This window comes from Amblyomma americanum, chromosome 4 (genome assembly GCF_052857255.1).
Source record: "Amblyomma americanum isolate KBUSLIRL-KWMA chromosome 4, ASM5285725v1, whole genome shotgun sequence".
In the NCBI taxonomy this organism is placed as follows: domain Eukaryota; kingdom Metazoa; phylum Arthropoda; class Arachnida; order Ixodida; family Ixodidae; genus Amblyomma; species Amblyomma americanum.
In genome coordinates this window covers 181,611,217-181,631,763 of record NC_135500.1, presented here as the reverse complement: position 1 = coordinate 181,631,763, position 20,547 = coordinate 181,611,217, and the positions used below count along the sequence as shown (strand labels likewise).

Sequence of the window (20,547 nt, the reverse complement as noted above, 5' to 3'; positions counted from 1 at the left end):
CACATTAAGGCTACTTACGTGCTGTGGACGCGAAAACATGCACGCTGGCGCACTACTTCAATGCAGTGGCCAGAGAAGCTGAACCTAATGGAAGCTGATGACGACGATACCCATACCCAGCTCGACAGACTGGCAGTTAAAACTTTCATCCCTTTTCTGTTCATGAGGAAGAATCCTCGCCCCGCCGCGGTGGCTCAGTGCTTAGGGCGCTCGACTACTGATCCGGAGTTCTCGGGTTCGAAACCGACCGCGGCGGCTGCGTTTTTATGGAGGAAAAACGCTAAGGCGCCCGTGTGCTGTGCGATGTCAGTGCACGTTAAATATCCCCAGGTGGTCGAAATTATACCGGAGCCCTCCACTACGGCACCTCTTTCTTTCTTTCTTCTTTCACTCTCTCCTTTATCCCTTCCCTTACGGCGCGGTTCAGGTGTCCAACGATATATGAGACAGATACTGCGCCATTTCCTTTCCCCAAAAACCAATTATTATTATTATTTAAGAATCCTTCAGTGTTGCTTTCCCGCGTGCTTTTCATTTTATTTGCCTGAATGCAGGTGAATAGTCACCCGATTATTGGCCGTGTGGGTATGTGCCATCTTTTGATAGGCTAACTACAACAACAACGACTGGCAGTTTAGCTCGTGGTGTGCTGTGCTGCGGTGATGGCGTAGTGCTCGAATGAAGTGGCCAGCGAAGCTGATCTGTTCGCGCCGTCCTGGGTTCAAACCCACTTCGAAAGAGATCTTATTTTTCTTACTTTCCTGGTTATGTAGGCACTACCGATGACGTCATGAGGTAACGCGTGGGTTTCGGTTTCGTGGAGGTTTCGGTGGGGGGATCCTCAGGTGATAGCTCGTGGTGGCGAGAATAGACAGCCGAATGGACGAATAGACAGCCGAATAGAGGAATAGACAGCCGAAGCTGCCAGACGTACGAGACCGGCGAACCACAATATTAGTTCCACCCGGGCGCACACGAGAGTAAGTTCAGTGCCAAGCCGTTCGCATTGCGTGTTCAGTCGCTGAAATTCGTAACATCTTTGGCGGCAAGCCCTTTTCGTCCCCCTGTTCTTTTGTAGTTCCTGAGTATCCTTTCAAGGACCATAAGCGCGTGCAGCATCTACCGATATCATCAACTTTACAGAACCCATCTCCGTATTCCGGCCGAGGAACTTGAGCAGCGCTGCGCCATATGTGTTAGCCTTCTGTTCAGGTGAGCGTAATGGAGGCTTCACAAAACGTCCCAGACGATGCTCACGCACAGAAAGCGTATACCTTGACGTAAAGCGTGAAGAGTGTGCCTATTGATTGCGGCTGGGTATACGCTGTCATTGGCTTCGGGGTGAACACCCTTATGAGCACTTGGTCAAGGCACGAGGTGCCTGTGCGCCGTAGGTTCTGATACCAGGTAGGTTCTCGGTTTCTTCTGAAGGCTCGTCACACCAGACGTTGAAATGTAAATTCCCTGTGCAAACATTGAGGGGAAAATTGTTTCTGGTACGCATGAAGTTCAACCATCCCCGGGAACTGAATCAATAAGTTGCGTCCCACCCACTGAGGCACTCGCGTTTGGAATGGTGTATTCTACAATGTTATACTATCTGCACCTTTTACATCGAAGAAACATAAATCCCTTTGAGATAAGCTTCAGGCAATTTAGCTGTTGTACGAACGTAACGAGGTTGATGACTATGGCAGTAGACGTGCCCTACACCGAGAGGACGCCGAGGCGTTGCGGCAGACGCAGCAACGGTCCGGATACTGTTCAAGCGTATACGGGTCATTCCTTTCATAACCATGCCGACATAGTTGGCCAGTGCGATCTGTCGACGCATCAAGTCCTGAGGAGATTTCATAAAAGACAGAACTAAGATTAACCGCCGGTCTTCGAACGTTGGGCGGCGACGCCATCATGCGCTCACTGAATGTAGTATTTAGAGACCTCAATCTGGAGCATTTACCTAGACGATTCGAGCGTTGATGCTTCCACATGCAGACAATGGTCGCGCGCGACGTTCGACCTGGCGCAGGGCAACCCATCTGTGCTGGCGTGGAAGACGTCGCGTGGGCCGTGACCGGCCGTTCCCCCCCCCCCCCCCCCCCCCCCCCCCCACCAAGCATTTGCACGCCCCTGCACCGAGTACTCCTGTCATGCGCGGCGCAGCATCCCGCATTTATTTCCATATTTTGTATTTGTACATAGGGTACATCACCCCCTACATCTATCCTTTCTTACTATCGCACCCTCCTTTCTTTCCCTCTCCCTGTCCTTTTATTCCCGCTAGTCGCAGCTCAGGTGCTTCAGGTTTCGTTGGCAGACGCCGCGGCTAGCAACATATTTTCCTTCCATTGCTACTTTACTCATAAATAGCCACTGCCAACAACAACCCCAGACTGCCTAAAGCAGCGTATCATATAGCATCCGGGCCCGGGGACGATGCTTCCAGGGCAAGAAAGGGATACATTCATTGATGGCTCTCGAGTCGCAGGAATATCACAAAGAACCGCATGGCTGATGGTTACGACATCCACAGTAGCCTATGTGCAAGAATCCCCCGCATCATCAAGCTTGTTACGGCATTGGCAGAGCGCCACATGTAGCTGATTAATATGCATCTGTCCCGCGGCAAACAGCGACAGCCGAGCGCAGAGAGCCGAAATAGCCAGAGCGACCGGAGCGCCCAGGGCGGCATGGAACGGCGCACTTAGGGGGCCATTTATGAAACATGTCCTTTCAATTTGAAACTGCGCGCTCGTCGGTATCGATCCCGCTCTTCGCTCAATTAGCCGGACGGGCATCGCTCTGCGCACTCGCTGACTGCGCCGACCGAATCCCGCTGGTTCTTTACTTTTTCTTTTCCATCATCCGCCGCGTTGTCGTCCGCGGGACGGAACTAAGGTCCGCGTTATCGATTTCCCCTTCGTGCGCGAGCACTGCTGTCGGCGACGGTCGTTTCTCGAAATGAAATGTGCACCGCATTTTCTCTTCCTCCTCTCTCCTTTCCTTTTCTTCTCTTCTTTTTCCTTCGCGGATCCTTTTAATCGCTAATGCAGCAGCCCAGGACAGCGCGGCAAGACCACTCTCGCTAAAACGTCGCGCTGATGGCTCGTCGGAGTCGCGTATTGCGGACAGAGGATCGAGGCCAAGGGCGCGACAAGAATCACTCGCTATCACGCTGACCTTGCACCTGTCGCACCTGGCGCACCAGCGTGCACATTCCTGCTCCTGGCAGTGGTCGACAGTTTATTATGAGTTCTACAATTAAATATGCAAGTTAATGAGTTACATGCTGTCGATAATCTAGTGCTAAAAGCGAATAGGGACGTGCTCCTGTTATCGCGTCGTGTATTATGTGATGACGCACAGTTGAAAGCTTTATGAAAAGGAACACGGGAGTGCGTGGCAGATAGCCTCGAGCCCTAAGTGTGGCGGTACGCAACGGTTACTTTTCACAACATCGTGGAAAGGGTTCTGACGTCTGGCTCGCACCTCTCTGTCCACTTCGTTTCTGACAGCTGCCGCTGCGCATCGCCATAAGTAGGGCTTGACGCTAACTGCCACGCGCTCTGGTGTTCCCTTTCTAACAGATTTCGGCTGTACACTTCCATGTACGCTCTAAATGCACGCTGTATTGTACTTTACTGTCCCAGCTCGAAGTCGCCCCTTTTCGCGAGAGAACTGTTCGCTCCTCCGTCCCAGTTTCTTGGAACGTACGGGGAAGCCATTAGAGTTTAGTGCATTAGAGTTATCCTGGATTCCTAGCACCGGAATTTGTGTTGCATGAAATATATTTTACCTTTCTCTCTCTACTTAATGAGCGCTGTAGTGTCAGCAGTTGTGTCAGTTCTACGCAAGCCTCCAGAGCGACATGATGGCGGACTCAAGACACTCTGTTGTACTACAGCGGAAATGAAGAGATTAAATTAAGTTTGTTGCTGCTGCTGGTGGTTTTCCCATTCACCTTTCACTGTGAAAAAGTAAACGCAATTTTTGCTGCGTTCACTCCACTTTAAATGTCAGCTTCCTTAGGAATAAAAATTCAGCGCTACGTAAAAATAGGTCCGCATCCGTTATGGGTGGCACAGCACCTTGAAATTTTTTCCACAAGGTTTTTAAAGGGAAAGCTTTACTGGCCGCGAACTTGCGATTTCGCCGTGACGGTGCTCCGAGGAGGCACATGACGTCACAACGCGCTCCTCGCCGCGGAGCCGAACTGGTCTGGCCGGGCCGGCGGTGGCTGGCGCACTCGGCGCGAAATAGAGACGTGCTCCAAGTCTCCGCCAGTGCGGTCAGAGGGCGCCGAAGCCGCCGAACGCGTCGGCGGTGAAGCGCAGTTGGAGTATAGAGGGTCTCGCTTTGGCCGACGTGACGTCGCCGTGCAGCGCGCGCGTTACGCCGGAGTATAAACGCGCCTTAACAGAGCCTGCGCGTAACCGCTAACCAACGTATTCGGTGGCGGCATCTATGGGAGCCACTGAAACCCCCCATACACTCACTGAATAAAAAAACCAGGGCCTTAGGCTGTTGAGACGGAGACGCTACCACTCCGCCACGGCGGCTCAAGCTTTAACAATGATAAAGGCGCATCTAGTGAATGCACTCTTCCGATGCAGAAGTCTCCGCGCTTTCGCTACGTATATCCTGGCCTAACAGAGCTAGGCCATCAGCAAATTTTAGATTCTCCATTCTGAATGCCTATTTTAGGGAAGCAACGTTCGCACAAAATTTTTCACGTGATATTTACTCCCTGCAAGCCTTCGTAGTAACAGGGTGCCCATTGTTTGGGACAAGGTTTACTGCGATGCTTGCGGAAGCTCTGTGTTTCGGCTGTTAGCATCCTGAACTTTAGTGCGCGCGTTTAGGTCGCAGCTGTCGAGGAATAAGCCGCGCCACCGATATGACGCTACTTGTCTGCAGGTAAAACCGCCAGTGAAAACCACGAACCTAGTGGAAGCACAGGGAAGTCAAGCTCCAGGGTATTTCTGTCAAGTAAAACTCTTGCTTGGGCTGGTTGGTTCATACGTGAAGGCGTAATGAAAACGGCGCTGCGAACAAGGACAAAAAAAGTTGGTCCTGTCCTGTGTGTTCTACTTTAGTCCTCGTTCGTCGCGCCGTTTTCATTACGTCTTTAAGTATTTTTGTCATACGCTTCTCCACGCCTAGTTTGATCAGATACTGATAGGGTGTGAGGTTGGCGCTAATTACCAATATGTAAGAGGAGTTGAGGGCCTTCGCGGCCTTGAAAACATACTGGCCGCTGTTTCCCCAAAGACGAAACCAGGAAACTTGCAAGGAGGAAGGGAGAGACTTTGTCAACACAGCTGGGGCAGAGCAAGACGGCCAGGACGACGTGATTGTTTGCGATGTCTTTGTGGCGAGATGGTCATTGTTCCAGTGCTTTGAAGCCTATGGCGTTCGGATGGACGGCACCAACACAACGATCACGATGGCAGCGATAACCAGGGAATATTAGGAGGAAGCATTCGGCTGCTCCTGCACGCTCCATCCGCAAAAAAAGAAATACATCTAGCGCATGCATCTCATCCCCTCATCTTTCTTTATCTCCCCGCGCCGCTCCTCTCCTCCTCTCCACAGTATCGGCACCGGCCGCATTTCGTTGGAGGCGAAATGCAAAAGTGCCCGTGTGCTGTCAGTGACCGTTAAAGATCCTCAGGTAGTCAGAATTATTCCGGAGCCCTCCACTACGGCGCCTCTTTTAGCGCGAAACTCTACTTCCCACCAAAGCTGCAAAAGCCGGCTCACCGCTGAAGCCTGACCTTGAATTGACCTTGTGAGTCTGAATAAATAGAATATTGATTGTAAAACATTTTATTCGCCGGGAAGAGCTTGGCAAGAGCTCGCGTTAAGTGGTCGAGAGTACATAGCCCTCGACGACTTTGTCAGCCCACTCCACCGCCAAAACTTGCGTTCTGGGGTCAGAGCTAGCCAGCACGGTCTCCCACCGCTCGAGAGAAGGAGCTGTAACTAGATCACCCGGAGGTGGCTCTATTTTGCAGTCCCACAGGATGTGATCGTAGATAGCACGTTGGTATTGCCGCGACTGGGTTTCGAACCGCGCGCGGCGGTGCGATCAGATAAGCTTCGCTGGCCTGTGCAGGAGAGCACTATGCTATCGCCGCAGCCGATCGCACCTCGTGTTAAGCTGCAGCACACTCTCTCGCCCTTTGCAGCGCACGTCATCGTCTTCGTCAACTAATACTGCTTTCGAACTAATATCGTCGCCAGACGTGCCGATGACCCAGCAAAGCAAAACCGTGAGCCAACCAGGCTAAACACATGCTTTCGCTTGTCTACTCGGTTTAACTACGTTAAACGCCTACCTTTTTTTTTCTATTTCCTATACTCTTGCACTCCCTCCTACATACCTTCCCGCACGGTGCGCTTGAGGTGTCCACCGCGAAATGAGAAAGTTACTGCGCCATTTTCTTTCCTGAAAACCGCTGTGCGATGTCAGTGCACATTAGAGATACCCAAGTGGTAGAAATTATTCCGGAGCCCTCCACTACGGCACCTCTTCCTTCCTTTCTTCTTTCACTCCCACCTTTATCCCTTCGCTTACGGCGCGGTTCAGGTGTCAGCCGATATGTTAGACAGATACTGCGCCATTTCCTTTCCCCAAAAACCAATTTTCATTTTCATTTTTTTTATGGAGGCAAAACGCTAAGGCGCCCGTATGCTATGCGATGTCAGTGCACGTTAAAGATCCCCAGGTGGACGAAATTATTCCGGAGCCCTCCCTTACGCCACCTCTTTCTTCCTTTCTTCTTTCACTCCCTTTTTTATCCCTTCCCTTACGGCGCGGTTCAGGTGTCCAACGATATATGAGACAGATACTGCGCCATTTCCTTTCCCCAAAAGTCAATTATTATTATTATTATTATTATTATTATTATTCATTTACTCTCGTCGAGTGCTATTTCTCTCTGTCGAGAAAAAAATCCAAACCAGAGCTGCATGCACCGAAAGTCTGCGTTTGCATGTAGTTTTACGTTGGCGCTGCCGTCCGAACGCAGAAGTGACCTCTTCGGACATGACATTCATACATAGCGCTGAGATAACTGATACGTTCAGCAATTCACTATGTCAATATAACATAAGGACACGTTGCGCCCATTGAAAAAAAATTAGAGTGGCTGGGACGTACCATTCAGTACATCCACCGATGGCTCCCTCCTGAAGGTCTGCGCCGAACGCAGACTTCCACGAGTCTAATAATACGTGAGCAAGGCAGCGCAAGCATGAATGCAGCGCTTGTCCAGTCGTATGTCCCGTCATTCTTCCGTCGTTCTTCTTTGTTTGTGTTCGAGCTCCCACGTAGTGCGCAACTGTTGATAGCTTTACTGTTTCCACCACTATACTTAAAGCGATTACGACGGCGCACGTCAAAAGTGCTGTGTTCTGCGGCTGTGTTAACATTGGCGTATAGTGACCGTACAAAGTAGAAACGAAAAAATATCCTTAGTTTTAGCAGCTGCCCTCATGGTCTCCGTATATTTGGCACGTTTTAAGGCGACCTGGACATGTCACACCCTGTAAAGCAACGTCCATGGAAGGACGAGAAAGATTAATTTTGTCGATCACATTCTTGGAAAGCTGCCTTAGCATTTAGCATTTAGACGGCGAGAGGCAGGATGCCGTAGTGACGTCCACAATCCACTGTGGGGCGACGGCGACCACACAGTGGGGTGTTGAGGCGTGCGGTGGCTTGCTCCAGGTGTTCCATTAAGGTATGTTTTTGTGCCGGTTGGTTCAGATTAGCTCACAAGAAACAGCGACAGGACTCTAGTAACGACTTGGACAGGCGCTGACTACTTGCATCTCTGCCTATTGAAAACCTTTATTTTGACAGATTTGCCTATCTGGTTGGGTTTGAAGACTTACAATAAACTGCACATCTCCAACCAAAAACTTTATTTTGAAACTCAGATTCGAAGCCACCTCGGCTCCTTCATTAGGGGCGACTGGGGGCAGTAGCTAGCGTGTTTAAGTTTGGGGGGGGGGGGGGGGGGGCTTAAGGCTGCGAGTCACAAAAGGAAACCTGCCACCAGTATATGCATGCCAGGGACTTCGCTATGCAACTCAAAGAAAAAGTCTCCATTGACCGCCTCCCCACAGCGCGATAACGTGACTCACAGCCTTAATCCCCCCCTCCCCACCCCAAACTTAAACACACTAGCTACTGCCCCCCGTCACCCCTGATGAAGGAGCCGAGCCCGCTTCGAAACGTGGGGTTTCAAATTAAAGTATTTTATAACACTTTGCCGATGCGCTGTTTCATGAGTTAGCTCCAGGAACTGTGACGTTACCATGCGTTACACGTTACACTACGACGGCCAATGAATGCAATGCGCAGCCGGCTCAGGCTGCAGCCAGGTACCATTCTCATGTTTTACAATATGGTTTACCGCGAGACTGTAACCCAGCTCTTCCCATCATGCTCCTCCCTGTATAGGTACAAGAGCTACCCCTTGTAAATAAACATACCTTCACTCACTCACAACGATACGTGAAAGCCAGTTGCTAACGGATTCAGAAAATAGCCTGCAATGACTTTTACACAGGGGCGGATTTATGGAGTGGAGTTGGCGGTTGCCCCCACCCCAAATCAAAGCTTTTACGTAGTATATGGTAATTTTACGTGGCAAAAAAACGCAAAATCACTCATGTCAAACGCACAACAGCTCCGTATCAGATTTATTACCCGAAGAGTCGGATTTACAGCGATAAAAGTAAGCAGTCGCTAGCACAGCTGGTGGCGCGGTATGTAAAATGGGGAGTATATTCTAGGCATCGTAGTATATGTGGGCGAAGAAAGTTCTTCACCTGTAGCGTTATACACTTGTCAATCGCGCAAAATGTAGTGCACTCGCGAAGAGCGTCACTCGTTAATAGCGCACTCTAGTACATCTAAACGGCGTAACATAAGTGCATTCATCGAAGTGCGCACTCAGGTCAGGAGGTGCATTCTTTGAGAGCAGAGTGCGTATATAGCGTCGACAGATGCGATCTTTTGGGCATAGAATGTAGTACATAACAAAGTAAGCATACCAGTTGATTTGACCTGTTAGATATATTTTTTTTGTGCAGTGGTTTTATGAGAGTGGCCAACAAAACAACACATCAGAGAAACGTTCTGTAACCCGCCATGATGTTTGCTGTCCGGATTGTCTATGCGCTAGGAACTCGTTATTATTATTATTATTACTTGCTATACTATTGTCATAAACCAAATACAGTGCGGTCGCGGCCGAAAATTAAGTTGTGCTTATTTTACTGTTCTAAACAAGCATATTTATAAAGGCTAATAATAATAATAATAATAATAATAATAATAATAATAATAATAATAATAATAATAATAATAATTGGTTTTGGAGGGAAAGGAAATGGCGCAGTATCTGTCTCAAATATCGTTGGACACCTGAACCGCGCCGTAAGGGAAGGGACAAAGGAAGGAGTGAAACAAGAAAGGAAGAAAGAGGTGCCGTAGTGGAGGGCTCCGGAATAATTTCGACCACCTGGGGATCTTTAACGTGCACTGACATCGCACAGCACACGGGCGCCTTAGCGTTTTTCCTCCATAAAAACGCAGCCGCCGCGGTCGGGTTCGAACCCGGCAACTCCGGATCAGTAGTCGAGCGCCCTAACCACTGAGCCACCGCGGCGGGGCTAAAGGCTACGCTTGCAGATCGCCATTTTGCAAAATTTTGTGTTTAGCCAGACGCTATTTTCATATCTACGAGCGCATTCAGCTTTCCCGTTTAGTACCGCGTAGCGTACTAAACCACCTAGCGTGCTAAACTCATACTCCACTAAAATCGCCAAGGCAAACTCGTTCCGTCATGTTGGCGGCCTTCGCGTCGAAGCTTTGTGCCCTCAGGTGAAGCCGAACAACTACTTGTCCTCCAATTCTGAAGGAAAACCGGCCTGAAGTTATACGATCCTTGCGTATGAATGATACAAGTCCACGTACGGGGGAAACGACGTGCTTTCTTTGAAAGCGAAAGCTTTATTTGGCGGCGAACTTGCGATTTCGCCGTGGCGGTGCTCCGAGGAGGCACAGAGACAGACCTTGAGCCGTTGCTTAGCAACCGCCGCAACTGGGCGGACGCCGCTACGGCGCTGGCATCGAGGCACCCTAGACGCCGCTAAAGCCCCTTGCAAATTATCAAGGGGCTTCAGACGCCGCGCGCTCACCACGCCATTTAGCATGACGTCACACCGCGCACCTCGCCACGGAGCCGAACCGGTCTGGCCCGGCCGGCGGCGACTGGCGCACTCGGCGCGGAATAGAGACATGCTCAAAGTCTCCGGCAGTGCGGTCAGAGTGCGCCGCAGCCGCCGAATGCGTCGGCGGTCAAGCGCAATTGGACGTCGCCGTGGAGCGCGCGCGCGTTACGTCGGAGTATTACGCGCCTTAACAGAGCCCGCGCTTAACCGCTAACGAACGTATTCGCTGGCGGCATCTATGGGAGCCACTGAAGCCCCCGCACACTCACTGATTAAAAAGAAAAAAAAAAACAGTGACCAGGCTGGGAATCGAACCAGGGCCTTTGGCGTTTGAGGCGGAGACGCTACTACTCCGCCACGAGGGCTCTATTTTTTTTCCTTATTGCATGGAAATAGTGCCGAAAAGAAAAGTGTAAGCACGCTTACGCCACAAAACACCAGGCCACCTTACCCCTGCATGTCCCCTCCTACCAAAACATCAAAAGTCTGGGACGTACACACATGCATCCAGATGGGGGAGCCAGCTAGGCGGCTCTCGCAGGGCAGCATATTCTCCCTGCACCAAAGCGCATTGTTCACGAAACAAAGACTTCGCCGACCGTGGTGATTCGGCGTGGCGGTCCATCATGCGGCTCTTTCAGAGACTAAACAGTCCCAGCAACATAAATAGATCATATGGCATAGCACTGTTTTTCTCCACAGGAAAAAAAAAAACGGATACTGTGGGGTGTGATGTCAATGTCCTTCTTAATTGTTCGTTGTAAAATGTCCCAGAAGAATATGGCATCAATGCACAGAATAAAACAATGGTCAGTGGTCTCTGGTGTATTGCGCAGGTGGTAATTCACAGTCCATGGCGCAAGCATCTCCTTCCATGCCTTCACAGGCAGCGTGGATGTTTGCAGTTTAAAGAAGAATGTTTTTGCGGCCGAAGAAATGCACATTCGTCTAACACGTTTTAAAACACTCATGTCAAGGAACTCCAAAAAAGGTTGCCGATACAACGGTACAGGAAACAGATATTGTCTGTGTCATCTGCCTTCTGTAGAGGCTATACAGGTTTAAAGAAAACCGCACAGTGAGGAAATCGAAGGTGTCGGCAACTCCCTTAAGGAATCCCCATAAAGGCCCCTCACGAGTGTGTCCCGTCGGTGCGAATAGAAAAGGCAAATGAGCACTGAGACGCCTAATAAGCACAGCTACTAAAAAATGGTGGTTTGGCTATTTGAAAAAGACGGCTCTATGTTTAATCTTGAATAAAAGCGCATCTAGTGAATGCACTCTTCCGATGAAGAAGTCGCTACGTATATCCTGGCCTAACAGAGCTCGGCCGTCTGCAATTTTAACGCGACAGCGTTAAAGGCCCCGTGTCGCAGAAAAGCCGGTGTCGCCGGTGTCGGCCGTGAGCGAAAAATTCCTGCTCCTCCTCGCAATGTACGCCACTGCTCCAACAGATAGCGCGCGACGACAGCGTCTCCCGCTCGTCTCGTTCGGGCGCAGTGGGGCCGTGCGGGCACGCAGGAATCACGCGATGAGCAGCGAACAACGCAGCGCACATCCAAAGCGCGTTCACCACGAAGCTTGCGGCTTGTTGCCCGTTCGTTCGGCGCGGAAGCTATGCTGGCGTTCGTGGCATCGGGTTTGTCGAGAACGATGTGCCGACGAACTACGACCGCAACTTGAGTCCCGCGCATTTCGGCAAGGCGCCTGGCAGCGCTTCTACGCGGTTTGCCGCTCCGCGCGTCTGTTTCACCGTACGTAGCAGAGCGATTTGTCTCACGGACAAGGCGTCGCGCCGAACAGGCGATGGCGTTCCGTGGACTCCCTGGCAGTGCTGCAACACGTTGTCGCGTTCCACTCTTTAGGGCGAAGCAGCGTCCTCAATTTTTTTTTCCAAAGTGGCTGTGCCACTATAGCAACACACCTTGAGCTTTCACTTCTAACGAAGGATCGAAAGATTGTTCTTTTTATGTTGTTGTTACAGCACCTTCATAGTTGAGGTAATCCGCCAGGGACTATTATTAGGTCAGTAATTAGGTATAAATACAAAGCGCCTGAATGAGATCATATACGCTTATTATTGAACCGTAAATCTTAATTTTTAATGGGGGCATAATGGCTGAGATTTACAAATCAATTTGGGTCGCATAGCATCTTTTTATGCGCAGTGATCTCGGTGCAATTTAGATCGCTGCACTTACAACCTCATCGCGATTTCACCTTGATCGTATGATGCGGCCGTCATGGTCGGGTCTCGAAAGTGCTTTGGAACATTGAGCCCGCATAGACTTTACTAAGCTAACCCGCGAACTTTGTGCGCATCATCTGAACGCCGCAGCACCTGAGCTCATGCAGCGCGCGCTCGACAGCAGCTGCGGTTGGTGCCAATGTCAGTGTGGTCGGTGTCGTTATGTGGTGAATGCATGAGAGTTAGCTCGGACGAGTTGTTTTTGTCCGAGGGGACTGCGGGGAAGGAAGCTTGCTGCGCTGTCTTTTTTTTTTTAGAATTATTGTTTCTCAGCCCTGATGTTCTTTTAAGCGAAGAACACCGCTGGGGTCATGAAGTGTTCGCGCGAACAGTCTTCTCTGAATCGCGGCCGTGGCGCCCTTACCGTGTTCGGTCTAATGGTGTGGAATCTCCTGGTGGCCTCGTCTGTGGTAATGATAGTAATTATGATATATATGATATATCATATTTATTTAGTGTTTATGATATATCATATGATATGAGTTTGCGTGACACTGCATCATTTTAGACGTTTACTGCTGTATAATTGGTCATTCTCTATATTCATAGATCCCTGGGAGTCCTCACGCCAATCCTGGCGCAGTGATGCAGCGGTTAAGCGATGCGCCACTGTCCTGCTATGACTGGTGCTGCCACCAGTGGGGCTTGGGAGATTCAGGTTGCTCTTCCCGAGGAACCTGTCGCGACTAACTATTAAATGAATCTGCCACCTGCCACGGTGGGCAGTTTGCTCACAATCCGGTCGGCAGGTAGATCCTCAGATGGTCGAAATTATTCCGGAGCCCTCCATCCCGACACCTCTTCCTCTCTTTCTTTTTTCACTCCCAAATTCTTTCCTTCGCTCATGGCGCGGTTGAGGTGTCTACCGAGATATGAGGCAGTTACGGCACCCTTTCCTGTCCTAAAAAAGTACAATAGTCGGGTACAACTTAAGTCTGCGGTGAGGTGAAGCTCCGCCCACATTAATCACCACCGTACAGAATTCCTCCACGAAAAAAATAAATAGTAGTCCGTTGCTAAAACTTTTCTTGTTACCTAGACAAGAAGCTCATCACAAGAAAAAAATTATAAGCACTAGAATTCTGATTCCTGTCTTGATTAAAAAAGTCTAGCATTAAAAACTTGATTTCGTTTACTCTTTTGATTGGCTAGCAGAGTAATGCACCACACCTCAGACCGTCGCCTAGAGTTAACTACACTTTTTTAAAGTTTTATACTACTATAACAGCTCCCTGCGAAACGCGGCGGCAGCGGCCGCGTTTCGATGGAGCAAAGGAGCAAGTGTGCTGTGCGGCACACATAGCTGGCACATGACAGGGTTAATTGGAGAGATATGGGAGAAGATTTTGTCCTCCAGTGGGCGTAGGCACGCTGATGATGATGATGATGAAAGATCCCCAGGTGGTCGAAATTATTCCGGAGCCCTCCTCTACGGTACTTCTCTCTCCATTTCTTCTCTTAGTCCCTCCTTCCTACTTTTCCCGACTGAGGTGCAGACCATGTGACAGTTACTGTGCCTTTTATTGCTTAATAATAATAATTGGTTTTGGGGGGAAAGGAAATGGCGCAGTACCTGTCTCATATATCGTTGGACACCTGAACCGCGCCGTAAGGGAAGGGATAAGAGAGGGAGTGAAAGAAGAAAGGAAGGAAGGAGGTGCCGTAGTGGAGGGCTCCGGAATAATTTCGACCACCTGGGGATCTTTAACGTGCACTGACATCGCACAGCACACGGGCGCCTTAGCGTTTTTCCTCCATAAAAACGAAGCCGCCGCGGTCGGGTTCGAACCCGGGAACTCCGCATCAGTAGCCGAGCGCCCTAACCACTGAGCCACCGCGGCGGGTCCTTTTATTGCTTCAAAATGCCATTTTTTTCATTCCTCTCCTCGTGGATACGCACAGTAGCTACTAGCGGTGTTGAACGAAATAATTAGGCGGGGAACGATCCTCCTTAAGCAGTTCTGTCGTGCAAGCAGCTGTGTCAGTTCCACCCCTGTCTGACTGGCACCAGTCCTGACTTCCGCAGTCCTGACTTTCTAATGCTCACGCAATCTGTACTCTCCCACGCTTAGCCTCTATTCAGATTGAAGTAAAGACTGTCGCATTACGCGCAAGCGCTTGCAACTACTCAGGGGGGTATATTATTTGAATTTGCGCATTATTTAGGTGCAGCCATGTACCAACGACGTCCACAAGAAGTCATGACAAAGTATTACTCGCAAATAACGCCGGTCCCTCGAATTGACTACTGGCTACCGCACATGCTCTCCTCACTTGTTAAACTTACCACGGTCAGGAGTGAAATTACCGCGAAGCCTAGAATTAAAGTAGGGAGTCGAGTAGCCGATGAGCGACTGTACGGTGCCCCTGAGAGCGGTCTGCAGATGCCCTTCCCACTTCCCATTCCGCAGGCTGTGCGAAGTGATGGATCTGGACCCGAAGCTCATCCTCATCTGGCTGGTGATATTCTCCAACATCGGCGGAGCCGCCACGCCCGTCGGCGACCCGCCCAACGTCATCATCATCTCCAATCCTCAGGTCGCCGCCATGGTGAGTGGAGCTGCGGCAGCTACCGTTGGGTTTTAAAGATGCAGAGAGAAGGAGAGAGAAGGGGGGAGAAAGAGAGAGAGAGTCCATTTGCCGCGGAACCGGTCCCCGACCGGTTTCCGCCGGTTCGACGCCCTGATTGCGCGCCGCGGCACCCGTGCTTTCCGGTAGGCAAGCTTGCTCCACTGCACCCTCGGCAGCTGGCTTCAGCGTTCCTTTTTTTCTTCTTCTTTTCCTCTTTTTTTAGGCTATTTTACGCGCGCGTCTTCGCTTCTACTCTCGAGTCGCAGGTGCCTTTCGAGGAGGAAAGGCTGTTCAAGAAGCCTTTCTAAAAAAAGAATGGTCATTTTGTGAAGCGGTGGTGCGTGCATTTATTTATTGCGCCACCCTTGTTTCCTCCTCGCGATCGCCACGGCAGTCACCGCTCCTCCGCCGTAGCGCAATAAGCCGCGGTGGCTCAGTGGTGAAGAGTGCTCGGCTACTGATCCGGAGTACCCGAGTTCGAACCCGACCGCGGCGGCCGCGTTTCGATGGAGGCGAAACGCTAAGGCGCCCGTGTGCTGTGCGATGTCAGTAGTAGTAGTAAGTGGTTTTTTGTTAAAATAATAATAAAAAGGAAGGAAAACATTTTTGCTAGCCCCGGCATCTGCAATCGATACTGAAGCACGTGAGATGGGGCAGCAGAAATAAAGGATAGCAGGCAGAATGGAGAATAGAAATGAAAGAGGTGAGGTGCACGTTAAAGATCCCCAGGTGGTCGAAATGATTCCGGAGCCCTCCACTACGGCACCTCTTTCTTCCTTTTTTCTTTCACTCCCAACTTCCCTCCTTCCATCACAGCGCGGTTGAGAGGTCCACCGAGAATTGAGACAGATACCGCGCCTTTCATTTCCTGATAACCAATGAAGGATAAATTGCGTAGAAATGAGCTTTTGTTGTTGTATATTTATTTATTTTTTTCGCTTGTTCCTTTGAATCGATCCTCCTTGCTTGTAAGACTTAGCAAAGGTTCCCGCTTGCGTCGATGCCATCAATTATTCTTGACGTTACGCTTAATCCAGTCGTTTAGACTTGCATTCGTTTAACGTCTTCTTTACCGTCAATTAGAAGTCCTATCCTCGCAGTGCACGCGCGCAAATATTTCCACCACTCCGCTCTGCTCCGCCATTCAAGAGTGTGACGTCAGGTTTCGCCTTGTGTGAAGACACGCTGTCATTCAAACGTTAGGAAAAAGAAACCACGCGTTTTTTCCCTAATTAGTTTTAAAAAAGTATCAGTCATTACATCAATCATTACGTCTTTTCCGCACATGCTTCTTTCCGCCTCGCCCTGCCATCTGCTTGTCATCCTCGTTACGCACCAAGTAGGCTACCTGCGTACTAAATGAGTTGAGCAAGAAGTGCGCCGGACCAGGAAGTTTTTTTTTCTTCATCTGCTAAGACCTGAAAACTGTTTACAGCTCTCCTCTATAGTCCTAAGGCGGTGTCGGGTTGTTTAAATTCATTATTCGCTTTTCGTTTTTATTATTATGGCAGGTTTAGGATGTGCTGGCCTCCATTTATGGATTCAAAGCCGTCCTGGCAGATGCCAACCTCACGTTCAATTTACATGATCTCCGCTAGTATATTTTGCAGCAGGTAGAGGCAAAGATACGTTGCTCGATTATCAACGCCTCGCCGTTCGCTCCAAAAAGCGAGTGCTACACTGGCTGCCCCGTTGTTTCGTTCACACACTATGTCGCGAGTTGATCACGCTGAAGCTCTGCGCTTACGAGGCACGCTGGCTGCAAGGCTTCTCCAATGTCTCCCGCAGCCGTCGTCAGATGTCGCTACACCGCCGTGCCGCCGTCTTAGTGCCGCCTACAGCGTCGAGGCACCCTAGTGCCCTCGCGACCGTGTGCATTTGACAGTGCCCTTCCGGATGTGGCACGATCCCTCCAGGTATCTAGGCAGGCACTGAGTCCCTAGGTCTCCCAGATAACATGGTTTACGGTTAATGCATTTGGTGTATTGGATCGTTGGCGCCTTAAAAGCGCGGCACTCACCTAAAAATTAGGGGCACTTTGGTGATCTAAAGTGCGATGATAATTGGTTTTTGTGTGGAAAGGAAATGGCGCAGTATACCTGTCTCATATATCGGCGGACACTTGAACCGCGCCGTAAGGGAATGGATAAAGGAGGGAGTGAAAGAAGAAAGGAGGAATGAGGTGCCGTAGTGGAGGGCTCCGGAATAATTTCTACCACCTGGGGATCTTCAACGTGCACTGACATCGCACAGCACACGGGCGTCTTAGCGTTTTTCCTCCATAAAAACGCAGCCGCCACGGTCGGGTTCGAACCCGGGTACTCCGGATCAGTAGTCGAGCGCCCTAACCACTGAGCCACCGCGGCGGGTAAGTGCGATGAGGCGAAAGTCTTTTTCGCGGTGTTGCTGCCACTGTCGCTGTTTGTGTGCTGAAACTACTAATCAAAGACTATGCGATTGTAGACTGAAGCGCAGGCGCATCGTCGGCTGGCGCCTTGCGCATGCGCAGTGCATTCAACGTGCCCCGAGTTTACAGTTACGACATACTGCACCGCGCATCTAGCGTATGCAAGCCGGGAACAGAGCCAGCTGCCAGCAGTGAACGTCGGCCGGCCGCAGGGGCACGTCGTTTTTCAACGGTTCATTCGATGAGCTGCGAGGCAGTCTAACTTTGCTCCGGGATCCGCGCGCTCGCGCTGCATAGAACACCATTGATGACGTCATCGATGACGTCACCAGTTTGATTGACAGCTATAGTGTGACAGAAAAGCGACCGGACACGCTGGCGAGTCATGAGCCTGTAAAGGCTTTCGCCTTAAAATATACGGGTTAAGGATTCAAAGTTGGCATAGACGGGTTGCACGTGGCATCGCAGGCGCCATGATGGAGCGCGGAACGTAGATTCCGCGATGCAGGGTGGAGCATGTGGCAATAAGCGTCCAAGTCTCACGTATGGCTGCCGCTATGACGTCTGTTCAGCCTGTGTATTGTATATAAGAAGGACAAATTTCTGTGTATGCAGTGCTTTTATGCTTGAAAGTTTGTTTAGAAGCATAAATATAGACAATCAATGCCATTGATGCGAAAGAGTATGCGTTAGCATTGTGTTTCCCTCACGGAGCAGCCGCTGACGGATTCAGACCGTGCTAGAGAGTGGCGTGATCCAGTCCGTCAGTCACCGTGTGACACTTCGTATCCTCCAGCTCCACTCTCCCCTACCCTCTTCTTCTCCACTTACCTCAACGTGGAGAGGGAGATTCTCTCTCTCTCTCCACTCTTCCATCTGCCAATCAAGGCTTAAGACGGACGGACAGACTGATTCGTGCGACGTGGGGATTCTAATGCTAACGCATTAAAATAAGTGCCCGCAGCCACGGCGGTTGTACTTAATAACGCCCAACTTTGAGTGCCGCTCCACTAGATACCAAGTTACATACCCTCAAGGGGGAGCTTAAGCGCCCCCCCCCCCCCCCCCCGAATTTTTCTTCCTTTCGCCCCCAGGTAAAACTCCATGAATTACCCTGGACGGAAGTGGCGCAAGCTTTCCATCCGGTGCCACAATTAACACAGTTTCAAACGGGAGACTCTTAGCATCTGTCCATCAATCCGTGCATCCGTCGTCCACCTGTCCTTGCCTCTAACAGCGGAAGAGTGGGGAATTGAGGTGAAGGGACTATTACAGGAGGCAAATTCACGCTTGAAGTGAACATTAAGATAGCAACTGTTGAGGTGAAAAAAATTATTGCGAAACAATTTTTAAAAGTCACGGAGCCTAGTGGCCGTAGCCTATACTCCAAGCGGACGCCCTTACCATCCTTCCATGCATAGGAGCTCACATTTTAGCTTGTGCCAAACAGCCGAACTCTTTGAGGCGCAACGTGAGGTGCTGCTGGCGCGTTCCAGAGTGGCCGGTCTGATGCATCCTGGTGCCAATAAAACGCACCTGTGGACGGCATCTGTTCCGACTTTGCACCATGCCGATGTCGATGGAGGAGAAAAAGGGTAGCTGTCTCGTCAGCTCCTCCCCGCTTGGGCTGGCCCGAACGCGCTCGTGCACTACGCGATTGTATTGTTCCCTGCTCGGGTGAACAATGCGTGCTTGGCACCATTTCGTGATCGCACGTACGCCTCTTGCATCTTCCGAAAGCCGATGTCCGTTCTTTTATATGCACACGGTAAAGTGCTACCAGTTCCATGCAGTACTGCGCGTTAAGCTGTGATTGCGCGCTGAGAGACTTGGCAAAAACTTGTGATAAGCACAACGTGCTCACAGGCGGATTAGACGTTGTCTCGACCAACCTCTCGCCCAATGAAATGTTCTCGAGCAGTACTATAGATGAGAAAGAGTGCTTTCCTCCCTCGCATCTCTCTTCCATGTGAACCGTTGGGCACAGTTTGCTTTCTTGGGCGGGGGCATGCATCCGAGGGCGCTTTCTATATTAACACAGACGCGCTCTTGGCCCTTGCCGCCCCTGATTAGAACGGGAGGCTGTGGGAGAGGTGTTTTGCTGAATAGAAAAAAAAATTCCTGCCGGAAATCATAAGTGCAACGATCCTTAACCAACACGATTGGTTCTGATGATAATAACGAGAGGCCATTCAGGCTTTATTTAAGGGCTCAGAAAAACTTCTTTAATGTATACGTTTGTTCATATAAGCACAGAATAAGAAGCCAGGTCTGCCAGTAACATAAAGGGATAGATCTACTGCGTATGACAGGAAAAGAGCAAGAACTCTCACACTGAATTTGAAAAGGAGGTAAGCCACATTGAATTCAAAATTCACTGAACCGAAAGAGAAAAACAGTTTTCATCAACATCAGCCTGACTGCGTCCACTGCAGGGCAGAAGCCTCTCCCATGCCTCTTCAAATAACCCTGTCCTTTGCCAGCTGCAGTCACCCTATGCACGCAAAATTCTTCTCATACGCCCACCTAACTTTCTGCCACCTCCTGCTACGCTTAAGGAAAACAGTGCTGGCGGGTAATTGATCAGAGTGAATGGTGATGATGATTACTAATTTTATTGTCGCAGGGGCAGCTTTGACCAAAGAGCGCTAAGGCACAAGTTGTTCTTCAGTACAAAAGGCGGGGTCAAAGACCATTTTCAAAGCATTTCACATCAGAGCAGCTGGGCACCAGGCTGGGGAGAGTTTGTGCCCACTGGAAATTGATGGGTACCCGGCGCTTCTTACCGCATTTGCTCGGTTATGGTGCGCACCTTTACCCGGAAGCAAACGTTTTGGCGAGGACCTGATAACCAAAGCTATGCTAAGCGTTTTAGGAGGGAAAGGGGCAGAACGTCTGGGATGATGGAGACGGGAACAAGGATTACACAGCTTATACTGACGCAAAAGAGAAATGCCCTTCTTAGACCCTCGAGTTGGTAAACCTGCGCCTTTCAAAAAGTTTGCAGTGGCGTTTCGCCTAATCTCAACATTGCAGCTCTGACGAGGGGGCCCGATATAAACTTTTCTGA

The 20,547-nt window shown here is 50.2% G+C and overlaps 1 protein-coding gene across 2 annotated transcripts in view; it reads left to right on the top strand.

Annotated features, from left to right (window-relative positions):
- Positions 1–20,547, top strand: part of LOC144128786 (P protein-like) — a 261,677-nt gene that overhangs the window by 92,576 nt on the left and 148,554 nt on the right. For both annotated transcript variants that reach the window (XM_077662488.1, XM_077662489.1), the window contains exon 6: positions 14,911–15,049. In XM_077662488.1, the coding sequence (XP_077518614.1) occupies positions 14,911–15,049 (139 nt within the window). The remainder of the gene's footprint in view (positions 1–14,910; positions 15,050–20,547) is intronic.